Raw genomic sequence first — 16,028 nt, forward strand, 5'->3', positions numbered from 1 at the left:
AAAGAGAGAAATAAAAGTAACTTGAAATCTTGAACAAATCCCCGCAGGGAATTTTCTATACCATTGAAAATTGTTTACCAACCACCTACAGGCATTCTTGATTAGCAGCTGTCAACAGAAATCTACTGTTGCGCAGTGGTATGTGATGCGCCGACGTCGCGTATGTTTACTTTACACAAGTACACACCAACTAACACAGCTGACATCTAGCACGCCACAGTTTCCACAAGCGCGCGTCTCACCGCATCAGATCCGTTGCGCTGTGTCGTCGTTCAGCATCGTTTAATATTATCTAGTTTACCATAATCCTCTCCCTTGTTTTGATTTGCGAAAGGCGGATTAATTGTAACCAGGTCTTTAGGTCCTTTTTTGTTTCTTCGAAGGTCATAGACAGCAAAACAAAACTTTTTTTTTTTCAACGTGTTTCCCTTCATGTCTTTAGATGAAATTAAACCACGTATGGGCCCAATATAGATTGGTTTAGCTCTTATGTTTCTCTGTGTGATTTTAGTGATAACACAGCGTTACATACCGGAAGTTTCAAAATGGAAGGGCTACATTTAATACATAAATTATCGCTTCCAATTAAGTTTCCATAAATTTCAATTTCAATCACACTGATATTCAGAAATGAGACATCGTTATAGTTTACATGTAAATTATTCTGGTTCATAAATCAAAGTCGTGTCAAGAAGTCACCTTAAGTTAAAATGTAAGTTCCTACACGGCTGGTCAGTCACTTCACTATACCATAAGATCAGAGTAATTTCTTTTCTTATCCCGCCAACAGTCCATTTAAACTAACTACGTTAATGGATAAATCTACAGAAATGGATTTTTAAAGTTAACAGGAACGTAATATATATTTCCATGTTTAGTTATTTTTAACTCCCAATCTCGTAAATATTTCGTTTCGTCTCTGTTGTTTGTGGTCAAAGATATCTTTGTAATCATTGTTCTTGTACGTCGAAAGCTGCAACTAGGAACAAAGCAGCGGAAAACACGAAGAGTGCGGAAGATGACAAGGAAAAATGGAAAAGTGTTGTATCATCCTGGAAAGCAAGGTAAGTGTCATAATTTTTATTGTACCAATGTACAATCATGTCCAAAAGTTCTTGAACACCCACTTTTTTTTGTTTCATTACATACTTATCCACCACACACTTTACAAAAAAAATAGCTTCAAACATGTAGATTTATATGATATTTTTACATATCGATCAATCAATGGATATTCCTAAATAACGATATCAAAAATATTCATCGACATTTCGATGTTTTTTTTTTTTTTTTGATATTCGATATTTCGACACTTTTAGATATTGTGATATTTTGAAATTTTTGACATATGATATTTATATATTCTTCGATTTTTCGATATATCGGTATTTGATATTGTTTATGTTCCAGTATTTACGTTATTTTGATATTTTCATATTTTTCGATATCTGAATAATTCTCGATATTTTCGTAATATATATATTTTGATTACTTATATTTCAATATTTTTCATATTTTAAAATTTAATATTTCGATATTTACCTATATTTTGATAGTCTATATTTTTATTTCGGCATTTTTCAATTTTATCGATATTTTGATATTCGATATTTTTAATATTCAATTCTTCAATATTTATCGATATTTTAGTTTCGATAGTTTTCGATTATAAAGTTTATTTTGTATTTCATGTTTCAATATTTTGATGTGTCGATATTAGAATACTTTTATATTCGATAATTTGATGTTTCAGTGTTCGTCGGTATTCTGTTTTCGATAGAGCCTCAATGGTTGGTTCAGTGGTACAGCGCAAACCTGTGATCGCAGGGTCTCTTTTTCGATCCCAACTTCCGCCAAGAAGTTTTTGGGTAGACGAACTCCGTATGCATGTGTTTTCTCAGTTTTGTCCTGTTTTCTCCCACTTTTGTTATTCTACCATTTTGTCACTATCATCACACTATTTTCCTTAGCATTAGTGCATAATCATGGGATAATAAAATAAGTATTTTTGATATTTTGATATTTCATCATTTGGACATTCGATATTTCGATTTTCTATATTTTAGAACCATAATATTCAATATTTCGATAATTCGAGATGTGATATTTTTTTGAATTTCCGTATTTTTCCATTTTTTCGATAGTTTGATATTTTATATTTTGATTTTACAATATTCAATATTGCTATAGTTTTTGATAATTTAGGATTCGTTATTTCCTATATTTCTATGTTTTTCAATATTTTGACACTTTATATAATGATATTTTTTTTAATGTGTAAATCGATTTTATATTTTCTCGATATTTATTATTATTATTTCCAAGTTAGAATATCCCGTAGCCCTACATATCAACAAGGAAATAAAATTATTTTTGTTTTTTAGTTTAACGATAATACAATTTGTGCTAAAGGAGACAGACGGTTAATGAAAATGAATGTTAAATTTTGTGTGTTCTCAAACCTGAGACCACGTACTCCAAAAGGCACACCCGCTATTCACTAGACCAGTGAAAAGGGCTAAACGGACCAGTTCTTTTCAAATATGAATGTACTTTTATAATTTTGTTTTTAAGTAAGAATCTATACATCCTCATTACTCAACTCTCTTCAAAGGGCTACATAAAAAATATGGCTGTACTTTGGTTTTAATTAAGATTGTATACATCCTGATTATTCAACTTTCTTTAAAGGACTAGCGGTGCACAAAAATATGACTGTATTTTTGGTTTTAAGTATGACTGTATACATCCTGATTACTCAGCTTTCTTTAAAGGAATAGCGGTATATCAAAAATTTGACTGTACTTTTGATTTTAAGTAAGCTTGTATACAGCCTTATTACTTAAACTTTCTTTAAATGGCTAGCGGTACATTAAAAAGTCAATAAGGTGCTTAGAATGAAGATAAGAATTAGACAAAGCTGATTGATATTTTTTACTTAATTTCATCTTTCAATGGCCACAGTGCCTCAGTACTTGAGCGGTAATCCCTGGTGTTAGGGGTTTCTGGTTCGATTCCAGATGATGTGAGTGAGTTTGTTGTAAACAATATCGTGTTCGTTAGTTTTCACAGGTTCAATACTTTCCTCAACACTTTCATTTCACCAGTTCTTTCAAAATTATTCACTTTAAATAATAACCACCCGTTTCCTTTAAAGAGAATAACCGAGGAAAGTTAAATTGAAGAATTTATTTTTTTCTTTTTTCTTTCTTTATTTCCTTTGTTTATGAATATGAATATAGATTCGATTTGAAGAGACATAAGTGGTCATGCATTTTGAACAAAACTGTATCTATTTGCGTAAATATAGTATTTCACATTAGTATTTTCATCGTAACCATCTCTACCATAGAGAGAAATTGAAGTTTGAATAGCTGAACACTCAACAGTTCATGTCTTGTTCTGTTTAGAGCCTCTTAATTCTGTATAGTTTCACGCAAAATATCGATCTCTAATGTTTTTATAGTATACTAGCTGAAATACCCATTCTTCGCATGGGGACAGTATTTGGAAGTCAACGCCTGTGGGAGTATCACCATTCAACTCAGCGACCGCGAAAACTAAGCATTTGACACTAATATCAGTCATCTTGGATTATTTTTACATGTCTCGGTACCTGCAGGTGACACCCGGCTCACACACAATTGTAGCTGAATTTAAAAGTTATCGCTACTGAAATTGTCACAATTGATCTCACTTGTCAGTCAGCGTGAAAACTATGGATTTGACACTAATATCGGTCATTTTGGATAGTTTTTACATGTCTCGGTGTCCCCCACGGTAACCCCTGGCCCGCAGCCGAATGAGGTGAATTTGGAAGTTAATGCGATCAGAGTTTCACTATTGATCTCAGCAATCGCAAAAACGATGGATTTGACACTAATATCGGTCATTTTCTATACTTCTGCATGTCCCAGTAAACGCCCCCCCCCCCCTGGAGACCCTCCGGTTCGAATTTTGAAAAACAAACGCTTCGTCTTGGTCTGGGGCCTGGAACAAGGTACTCGTGACCAAAATTTGGTAATTATCGGTCCACTCGTCTGGTCCCCAGGCCGCACACAGACGCACAGACAGACAAACACATAAACAAATCTTTATTTTATTTATATTAGATTAGATTATGATAGTATGAGGTAGGTTTAATATATTTGTAAATACTATTATCTTTTGTATTGAATATATATGTATATATTTTTTTAGAACGTGCGTTCTGTATTCACAATTGAAAAATATGTTAATCCTAAAAGTGAGAGAAAGTGAATCTCATTCACTCGTGCACTGAACGAACCAAATATTTATTCCACAGTTGGCTGGAGTTGAACGTATGCGGAGGCTCCATGAGAAAACATCCATTCTCATGCTCAAAGTGAGAATTAAACTTTACTTAGATTTTGATTTGAACTTGGTACCCGTACTGAGATTGAACAGAGAACCATGCAGGTAGAAAGAACACGCGTTGGTTACTCCTACGAAGTGGTAGCTGTTGAACGAAAACTATGTGTTTATTTTTTTTTAAACGTGACTGTACAATTCTAAATATATTTCAAATGTTTAAAACGAGCTTTGAGTTTATAAAATTTTCTGTCAAAACGTTTATAATACGTTCTTTCTCCGTTAACGACAAAGCATTCTTTTGCTTTTGTGCAAAAATATTTTGATGCGAGGAGGGTTTTCTTCATTCATTTTTCCTGTTCAGCATTAAACTATTTTCTTCCTTTAGTATCTTCCTCAGATTTATAGTGACCTTGTTCCAATAGAGAGAGAGAGAGAAAAGAACACCATGTTTACATGTTAGAATCAAAATGAAGCCTACTTTGATGTTATCGTGTTGATGTTACACTTTCATGACGAAGAATAAATTGTGGCTGAAGAGGTTTGTGTCATTTTTTTCTTCTTCCTTTGTTCTTCTCGTTTCATGCTTAATGCCAAAATGAATTCTCAAACGTGAAAGACAGGATGTTCAGTAAAAGGAAGTGCTTTCATACAGAAGTTTGTAAAAAAGAATAAGAATTTAAGAAGTTCTTTTCTAATTCTGTACAAAGTGAATACTGTACTTAATAGTGCACTTGTTGCTTGCTTGATTGAATTGAAGCTTAATGTCCTTTTTTTCCAGCCCCGAGATTACATGAGACATAAGAATGGTGTACTTGAATACCCTATAGTGTGGAACTCTGGACACTACTTGATATTATACACAAAAACAAACATATGCAGTCAGGGCCGTGCTGGGATACTAATGAGGGCGGTGGACAAGTCTACTAAAAGGGCGCCCATACAAACGGGAATATATATATATATATATATATATATATATATATATATATATATATATATATATATATATATATATATGTGTGTGTGTGTGTGTGTGTGTGTGTGTGTGTGTGTGTGTGTAGAGAGAGAGAGAGAGAAAAACTTTGAAAGTATGGGTGCCATTTTATATCAAAATCATCACCAAATTTGTTTTAGTATTAATGTAAATAGCTAACCTCGAATCGAAATCCTCTTTACTAGAGAAAAACTTTTTAGTTCCTGTAATAAAATTTCTGTCAAATAAAAAGAAGCTAAATATATCAACAACTTAACATAGCTCTTTGCCCTACGGACGCAGGAGATTCAGTGCTACATTTACAAAAGCTCCTCATTGATTTCTGTCCTTAGCCAACTGGACCCGGTTTCTACTTTATATTTTAATCTCTGCGAGAACCATTTTAATATTATCCTCCCATCTGCGCCTCAGTCATCCTAATGGTCGTTTTCCTATTTGGATTTCCAATTACAACTTTCAAAGCGTTTCTAATTTCTTCCATTCTGGCTACATAACCTGCCCATTTGAGCCTCCTAGACTTGATGACTATAACAATGTTTGGTAAACGGTATAAAATTATGCAGTTCCTCCTTATGAAGTTACCGCCTTTCCCCTTTTCCGTTCTCTTGGAGTTCGAATATTGGTTTAAGAATCTTGTTTTCAAATACTTTCAGTCTACGATTTTCCCTCAGAGTCAGTGACCATGTTTCGCAACCATATAGTACAACAGGCATGATTATCGTTTTATATTTTGAGCTACAAATTTCTCAACAGAATTAGCGACAACAAAAGATTTTTAACTGAATAATAACACAAAATCCCTGCTTCTAGCATTAAATTTTTTAGTGATTATGGTTTTGGTCTGTTAATAATGATCCTAGATATTTTAATGTATCCACTTTGTCAAAAGAAAATATTATTTGGTATTTTAACACATCCATAAAATGCAGTATTACGATCCCGAAAAACTTCCATTTATTTAGTTTTCTCTGCATTTACTTTTAAGCCTATATCCCTGCAAGCGCTAATTAAGATTTCTGCATTCCTTTTTATTGTTCTATCATGCCCTATTAAATTTACATAATCAGCATACGCCATAACCTGGCAAATACAATTCAGCTCTAGCACCTGATTGCCGTCTTTGATTTTCATTATAGTGTTCTCCTGAACAAAGTTCTCCAGAATAATGGCGACAATGCATCTCCTTGTTTCAGGCCATTCTCAACTTCGAAGCTCGTGAACAATAATTTCTCACGTTGAACCTTACTTTGGGATTCATTTAAACATATCTAATTAATCTACCTTTTTCGGTGTTGCAAATTCTGTAAGCATGTTGTACAATTTTTCCCTCCTACCCGAGTCTAAAGTCAATAATTGATGTGCCAGGATATTGTTTTCTCATTTCTTTTCAAGTATTAGTCGAATGGTATATATCTGGTCGATAGTTGATCGATTTTACCTACATCCGCTCTGATAATCTCCAATAATTTCATCTGCGTATGAAGTCAATCATGCTAATAGAATGTTTAAGAGAATTTATTGGATGTTGACAGAAGAGAAATGCCTCAATAATTATTAAATCTGTTTTTTTGTTTTTCTTCTGAACTGGAACAATGATTGACTCTTCTCACTCTTGTGGTAATTCCTCCTTGTTCCAGATAAGGAGAATGAGTTTGTGTATCTCGCTCTACATTTTTCCCCTCCAGCTAAAATTAAGTCAACCAGAATTTCGTCCCTAGCCGGAGATGTGTGTTTCTTTAATTTTTTTGAATAGCGATTTCTATTTCTGTCTGGTTAGGTTCTGGAATATACGGTTATGCTGTATGCATTTCACTTTCTCCACGCACATTAGATTTTGGCTATGTGTTGAGCAAATCGTCAAAGAAATCTTTCCATCTATTTAAGATGCTATCCTGATCAGTGAGAACTGTTCCTTTAGGTTTCTTTAATATGTAAGCACGAGGTTGATAGCCTTTCTTAAGTTCGTTGATGCATTTATACAGGTCCCGAATGTTTTTGTTCTCACTATTATCTTCAAGTTAATTAATTTTAGCTTTCAAACGTCGCGTTTCTTTGTTCTAAAAGTTTTGGAAGTTTTCTACCAGATGACAATGAAATTTTATGTAGTTATTTCGTTCGGGTTTTGTAGCCAACGCTGTTTCTTCTGTTTTCTCTTCCCTGCTACTTTAGTGCATTCCGGGTTTACCATATTTGTTCCTACGTATTTCTGCGTGCCCCAATATTTGTTTTGTTGAAATTTTAATGTTATCTCTAATTTCAACCAACTATCCTGAACACCAGCGCACTCCGAACCTTCTAAAACCGAGAATCTATTCGACACTTCACTCTGGTTTCCCTCTTACCTGACTCTCCTCTATTTTTTAAAAAATTACACCGCTCCGTTTTCAGATATTGAATATTTCCTTTATTCAACGATAGTCTCTCTCGTACTATCACAATCAACTCCTCTGAACGACAGAACATCAGTTGTGCTAGACTGTTTTCTTCTATCTACTAAAACATGATCAGGTTGATTATGTGTTTTTCCATCTGATGAAGTCCAAGTATATTTATGAATGTCGCGATGTTGGAATTTTTTAATCATTCACGATAAGGTTTCTGGATGTTGCACAGTTCATGAAAGCCGTTTCCACAACCTTCCTGATGCAAACATTTATTCCCTATAATCGGTTTGAAAATGCCCTCTCGTCTTACCTTCGCATTGAAACCGCCTAACAGAATTTTCATATGGTAATGCAGGAGATGATCAAATACCCATTCTATACCTTCGTAAAAACTGTATTTTTTTAATCGCCATCCTTATTTTCTGTTGGGACATGTGCATTTAAAACAATAATATTACACCACCGACCCTTAAGAGAAGTAAAAGAAAATCTATCATTAACAAATTCAACCCATGTAATTGCTGATATTACGTATTCATTTGTGAACGAAAAGCCCTGTTCCTAGTTGGTAATTTTTAATCCGTCGCCCGTAAAAGAACATAAAATTTTCCGACTTGACTCCTCCATTTCCTTCTCACCTAATTTCCTGATATCCCACTAGGTCTATTCTCTATTTCTAAACTCATGCTTTACAAAATTCAACGCGCCTGCCCTATAGAGACTTCTAATATTCCATGTTCCAAATCTCATGTCGATTTTACTTTGCTAATTTTGTGACAAGTTATCAGTTCTGATCTGGGGATTCTGCGAACTTATCTGAACAATCTTTATATATATATATATATATATATATATATATATATATATACAGGATGAGGTTGTTAGCCCCACACCAAATCCCCAAGGTGTCTCTCCACGACTGCTTATTCAGTATATTCGCAGCTAATCTCTCTATCCACAACCTGAGGCCGTGGTGACAGGAAGGCCACATTTTACGGAAATTAATATAGTTATATTTCAGAAATACTGTACAATAGGTACTGATTATCACTGCTCAACAAGAAATTGTTTATCTTAATGTTTTTACATTTACCGAATGATTTTGACGTGCTAATTACGAATCTGGCATTAGTTTTCCTCAAATGTCGATTGTTTGGAAGGAATTTTATAAAATCGTCTTTGTTCAAGAACGCCATTTTAGAGGAAGAATTTCAGCCTTAACTTCGGCTATCCATAGATAGCAATACAGAACGAACTCATGTGGATTAATTAGCAAGTTCCGTTTCGTAACATATGTGTTCTATGATTACAAATTTTGAATACAGCATTTATTTTGAATGAAAATAACTGTCTAGAAAAATATAATTTCTTATTTTTCCCTTACTTTTACAAAAATATTAACTTTGACTTAAGTAAAGTCAGTAAATTTCTATATGACTCCACTTGGATAGCCAGCTGAATACAGTATTAACTATAGTGGTAACTATATTATATCAGTGGCATTTGATTTAATTTCACTAGGTGCTGTGTGAAAGATAAAATGTCTACAAGTAAACGTTGTAAAATGTCAGCAGACTCATTTTGTTTATGTTTGTAGATATTACATAAGCCCCAAACAACTTAAACATAACATTGTTCTTGGAACAAAGTTCTGTGTTGCATATGAAGCTTACTTTCGAGTGCCCGTAGGTGATGAAGACAAACATTGGGCTCCGCATGTGTGTTGTGGTAGTTGCCGCTCTATATTAGAAGGTTGGTTACGGTGAACCAGAAAGTGTATGTCATTTGCTATTCCTCGAATTTGAAGAGAGTCTACTAATCACCATAATGACTCTACTTCTGTTCAGTTGACGTGACACACTATAAAAACAGAAAGAATAAGAGAAAAATAGAATACCCCAGTTTACCTTCATCCATTGCTCCAGTTCCACACAGTGACGAACTTCCTGTACCCAAACCACCAGAGATATTGTCATCGGAAGGAGAGCAGAGGAATCTTCCGATCTTGATATTAGTTTTTAGCATGAAACCAGGAAAGAGGAACCACATTTGCTTAATCAGCAAGAACTTGATGACTTGATAAGAGATTTATATCTTCCCAAATCAAAGGCAGAACTTCTTGCTTCACGTTTAAATGAGTGGAATTTTCTCCTTCCAATAACGTGTGGTCAAAAAAACAGAGACAAAGTTTAATGGGTGGCAACACTGGTATGTGGAACAGGGTGGTGGGCGTAGCCACGCCTACGTGTACAGTGATATCTTGACAAGTAAACAGGAAAGACTCAGAAGGAAACAAACACGTGCAGAGCCATGGCTGCGTCGGAACAAGAGGAAAGGCGGAAAAAAGTTGAATTGTTCCTTGAACTGCACCCTGATGTTCCAGTTGCGGAAGTGGTGAAGAAGTGCCTAGGTCTTGGATATGCCAGGTCGTGGGTTTATAAAACAATAGAAAGAGTCAAGAGTGGACAAGGGTCAAAAAGGAATGCGGGAAGTGGACGCCCAAGGATTATTTTGTATAAAAACCAAAGGCGATCCCTTGCACGCAGAATGTCATCAAGGCCTGGTGTATCGTACAGGTGGATGAGACGGAAGTATGGTCATCACCATGCAACGATGAAAAAAGTAGTGCAGAGCATGGGGTACATACAAAGGAAGCAGCGAAATGCCCCCAAAGTCAACGAGGGCCAAGCAAAGAGACAACGACAAAGGCTCGCCACTCTTTTCAAAGGAACCAGAGAAAGTCCATTTGCACTTGATGTCATCGTCGATGATGAGAGTTACTATCCGTTCAAATGCAACAAGCCGTTGAAGTACTTCACGAAGAACGGAAAGGATACAAATCCGGACATCAAATATAACAGAAAGGCAAACTGTGGCCCAAAACTGATGGCATGGCTCGCTGCTGGAACCAAAGGTTCTTCGGAGCCATTTTTCATGACCTCTGGGGGTGCCATCAACGCGAATACATACATAACGGAGTGTATCGAGGCCCGACTGGTACCATACATACAGGAAAATTACCCAAATAATGAGGGATACGTGTTTTGGCCTGATTTGGCATCAGCTCATTATGCGAGGGCAACTGTCGCAAAACTTGACGAGTTGGGAATTCGGTACGTTCGCAAAGAAGACAACCCCCCAAGTGTCCCTATTGAGGATTTCTGGGCAACTCACAAGGCTTTGGTCTACACCAATGGATGGGAAGCAAACTCCAAGGAAACCCTGATCAAGAGGTGGAAGAAAACCTTCTCCGAACTTCCTTCCCAGTATTGGCAAAACTCTTTCTCAGGCATACATAGGAAAGTGCGCTCAGCTGCTAAACATGGACCGGATAGTGCAATCCATTGATGTCTATGTCTGAAGTACATGTCCAGCATTTACATGCTTTCACTGACACGTTACCGTAAGTGTATAATAAAGAGTTACTTGCTGAAACCTTTGTCTCTGTTTTTTTTTTTTTTTTTTTTTTTTTTTTTTTACCACACGTTATGTAAAATATCAAAATATAGGAAAAGGCATAAGACTTTTTCACAATTCTTCAAAATGGAAAGAAGTTTGTGTTATTGTCATGACGTTAGTGGTCTATTTGAAGCTATCAGTTTCCTACATCAACCAGAGGAGTGGCGTCTTTTCATAAACAGTTCATCTAGAAGTTTGAAGGCAGTTCTTCTGCACAATGGAAATGTGAATCCTTCTGTACCAGTTGCACACTCAGTCCACATGAAGGAAGACTACGAAAACGTGAAATTATTGTTGGAAAAGATTGAGTACCAAAAATATAAATGGGATATTTGTGGAGATTTTAAGATGATCGGTTTTCTTCTAGATTTGCAGAGTGGCAATACTAAATAATCGTGTTTTCTTTGCCTTTGGGATAGCAAAGATACTGACAGTCATTATACACTCAAGGTGTGGCCAGAAAGGAAACATTTACTTCCTGGCACTCACAATGTCATACATAAACCTTTAGTTGAAAGAGAAAAAAAATATGACGTAATTTGCCTATGTACAAACAGTGTTGCCAACTCCAGAAATAAAAATACTTAATTTTGAGGAAAAACTAACAATTTTCTCAAAATTTGTTAAATAAATTTTCTTTCGCATGTAATATTGCAAATACACTTACACAGTTTAAAAGCCCGTTCCTTTGCTTAGAAAGCAAGGTATAACCGGTTGTATTAGGGTAAAAGGTTTCTTAGTTATTACGCTTTAACGAAAAATGGAAGAAAAATTCGACAAATTACCCGATTTCTAAGGGTTAAAGACAAATTTTAAGGTGATTTTTGACATTTCGGGAAAACTAATGTTATGCACGTTATTAGTACCACCCAACGATATTAAAGAAAGAAAAGAAATCAGATAAACATAAAGTTGGTCAAAATTTGTTACCCAGTGTTATCCGAACATTGCTTTAAAACACACAGGAATAATCAATATGCTCGGACATATGGATGCGTATTAAGACTGAAAGCTTCGATGCCGTAAAAATCGTAAATTAGAGACTAGTGTCAGTGTAGTATTACATAAATGCATCGTACGTTTGACTATCCGAACTATTCTTTATGTATCATGCAGTATTGTAACTGTCACCCATTTTCTGGCTTTTCTAACTATACTTGTTTTTTGCGTGCACATTGTTTCGTTATATAGCTACATAACTTTATAATAAGTGATTATACTCTTTACCTGTTCTCTGCCAATAGCAACTGTATGAATTTATAATACAAAAAACTGAAATACTGAAGAATAAAATAAAATAAAAATTTAATGTGATATTTCGCAGGGCATCTTATGTAAAGGGCGCCTTATATTCACAGGTTCTGTACTACCAGTCAGTATTTGAATTTATTATATAAAGCTGATATACAGGATAACTAAAACCACTTATCTATAATGTGATGTTTCGTAGGGCGCCTTATGTAAAGGGCGCACTGTACCTTTCACGGGTTCTTTACCAACAGTAACTGTATGTATTTATTGTACAGAACTGTGCTATACAAAAGAGTAAATAAAATCGTTCATCTTTGATGTGATCTCGCAAGGGCGTCTAATTTAAAGAGCGCACTGCACCTTTCACGGTTTCTTTACCAATAAACTGTAAGAATTTATTACTAAAAGCTTTTACCTTTATTTATACTGTGATATTTCGGAGGGCGCACCGGGACACGTCCCGGTGTCCCGGTGGGCCAGCACGGGCCTGTATGCAGTACTAATCAACATGGAACTATTTTGCAGCTACGACCTGTGTATTTTTAGACTTTCAAGATATGCTATGCATAAGTATGTGACGTGTCATGGAAAGACATTTTCCGATCGTCCGAATATGTGTCGATATATATAGGAGACAAAAAAGGTAGGAAATATCGAGAAATGTTATATATATATATATATATATATATATATATATATATATATATATATATATATATATATATATATATATATATATATATATATATGGCACAAAGTTTCGAAGTTAGACGCATTCACCAATCCGAATATGATGGTAGCCAGTATCTCTCACGTACAAATTATGAGAGTTCCCTCCCCCCTTTGGTTTGACAAAGAAAGATTACATCAGGGCAAAAAAAAAATTTCGAAACCAGACAATTAGATTGAGGATAATAAATTTTGAATTGGATAATTCATATACAGTACATGTTAAAAAATACCTTACCTTAAGATTTCAATTTTAAGTAATGCTTTCTCTCTCTCTGCACTGAAGTATCAGTTGTCGATTAGTTTACGGATCAAAGTCCTTAAGGAAAGGAGGGGCGAATTACAACCTTATAAAGACTTCACTTTCCATGTCTATTGTGAAGACTTGACATTCCGTGTTTTCTCTCACCCAGTGACAATTATTTTCTTGTGAAACAAACTGCGCAGCCCTATGAGTATGCGTAGAAAACATTCCTACTGAACACTAGTCGCCAATGGCGTCCTGGCGACTGGAAATTTTGCGCCCTGTATATATATGGATTTCGAGTCTCAAGAATCTTTTTCCTTAACCCTCTATTCAAACCGGAAGTGGTAAAAATCAACCATTTCCGGTTTCAACGTTGATCATTATAGAGGAAATACGATAACAGCACTGTTTTATCCAGACATGTTACGGAGAGAAATTCTCTATCTCCCCACCACCACCAAAGTTCTAGAATTTTCCTTTAGTTCTTTAAAGATACAGGTGTAGCATATATGTGGTGAATATGATTTCCTCCTAGAGCTCTAGATTGCCCTCGTAATCTAAGAGATTGAATAAAGCACTAATTATAGCGAGAGTTAGATTATATATATATATATATATATATATATATATATATATATATATATATATATATATATATATATATATATATATATATATATATATATATATATATATATATATATATATATATATATATATATATGGAATGGATTCAGTGTTCGAAGGATATGTTCTTTTTTTAGCTTAGTTTAACGTTGCACGTTATGGTCCGAAGGCTAAGGTACACAATGATGATGAAATGAATGATATTGGTGGAATGACGAGAGTGGAAGCAAATGGTAGAACTCCGAAAAAATCCACGCATATACACACACGGTGTTTGTCCACCACAAAGCCCATTTAGCTGAGGCTGGCGTCGGAACAGGGACTCTACGCGCTATAGTGAGGACTCTACCATTGAGCCACCACAGCCCAAGAAAATGTTCAAACTGCATCCTTATCTCTGTACTAAAACCGGAAGTGGTAGAACTCTACATCAAATTCCGGTTTCAATGTTGATCTCCACAGTCCAAACACTGTCTTTATAATACGGATTCGGCATCTGAAAAATAGGTTTCCTACCCACACGTAGGTCTGCTTCTCTGCTATTCAAACCGGAAGTAGGAAAATCTACGATTTCCTAATTCAGCATTGACAGCTCCAGTAAAAAGATGGTAATAGATAATATAGCGAGGAGTTTTCTTGTTTTCATTACGGAAAGGGCATGTTTTATCTCCAACTTTATTCCATTATTGTAACCGGAAGTGGTAGAAATATATTACCATTTCCGGTTCCAATATGGATTTCCATAGAGGAAAAATGGTAATAGGAAGAGACAAACGTTTTCTGTTTTCGTATGGATTCAGAATCCCAAGAATACATTTCATCTGAGCTCTTATTCTTCTACCGGAAGTAGTTGAAGCTAGTACAACTTTCGGTTTTGACATTGATTTCTAATGAGCTAAAATTGTAAGAGATAGCGAAAAACTGTTACTTTTTATGAATTCAGTGTCTCAAGAAAATAGGTTCTATCTTCGACTTTATCCCGGAAGTGATAGTTTCTACTTCCGGTTTCAATATTGAATCCCCATAGTTCGGAAGCGTGCTGTATTTTCAGTATGTGAAACGAAATTCACTTGTTTCAATGTAGAATCAGAGTCCCAAGGATATAATTCAACTGCACCCCTGGCCATCTGTTGAAACCGGAAGTGCTACGTTTAACCATTTCCAGTATCAATATCTAGATTGCACTTTCTGTTTCAATATCATCATCATAATAAGTATTCTCTCATCAGGCCCGTATCCAGGGTGGTCTATCCCCCCCTAAATTTTGGCTGCCCCCCCCTAAAATTTTCACGATAGACTGGTAAATGAATATGGTTGCATCGGGCCTCCCTAACTTCAGTCGTACCGCCCCTACATTTTTGGACTGGCTACAGGCCTGTGTCCCATTATTGGCAAGTTACTTCCTGCACATGTAAACCTTACATGTACCACAGCCTTCATATAAACCTCTTCGTTTTCAAGTACGATTTTTCTGTTTTTATACCGTCCAAGCGGTCCCGGGTTCAATTCCTAGTGCGAACACTCGGTCCAAAAAGTGTAAAAAGTTTTTTTCAGGCAAACCATTCTGAATGAGGTTTGCCTGGGTTTTCGTCATTTACACTAGGCAAATGCCAGGATTGTACGTTACATACAGGTCCCAGGCAGTGATGCTAGGTTTTAAAGTTTACATTTCCCTCAGGAATGTTAAAAAATTCCCTTTTTAAGTTAAAATTTCCCTCATTTTAGTTCACCATAATATACATAATATTTTGAAGAGAGCATTATTGCGTATACTGTGCTTATATCTCCACAACATACTTTTGTACTTCTGATCTATTATTACTTCAATGTTATCTTGTATAATGACATCCCAAAACCAGACTGCCGAAGGCTTGTGGAAAAATAGAGTGTGTGGGATTCTGGAGAGAATGCCACTGTCTTTCGTCATACTGCCGCAGTGCTTAGTAACATAACATTTGTTGAAAAGCTAAATTTCCCTACATTTTATCTCATATTTGTAAAA

At 35.4% G+C, this 16,028-nt stretch overlaps 1 protein-coding gene across 1 annotated transcript in view; it reads left to right on the top strand.

Moving 5' to 3' along the window:
- Window positions 1–465: 465 nt before the first annotated feature.
- The window catches only part of LOC145673315 (sodium channel protein Nach-like), a 195,985-nt gene continuing 180,422 nt past the window's right edge, over window positions 466–16,028 (top strand). The window contains exon 1 of the mRNA XM_081742910.1: window positions 466–1,064. Coding sequence (XP_081599036.1) covers window positions 1,019–1,064 — 46 coding nt within the window. The 5' untranslated portion in view covers window positions 466–1,018. The remainder of the gene's footprint in view (window positions 1,065–16,028) is intronic.

Source organism: Thermobia domestica, chromosome 16 (genome assembly GCF_964235325.1).
Source record: "Thermobia domestica chromosome 16, izTheDome1.hap1.1, whole genome shotgun sequence".
In the NCBI taxonomy this organism is placed as follows: domain Eukaryota; kingdom Metazoa; phylum Arthropoda; class Insecta; order Zygentoma; family Lepismatidae; genus Thermobia; species Thermobia domestica.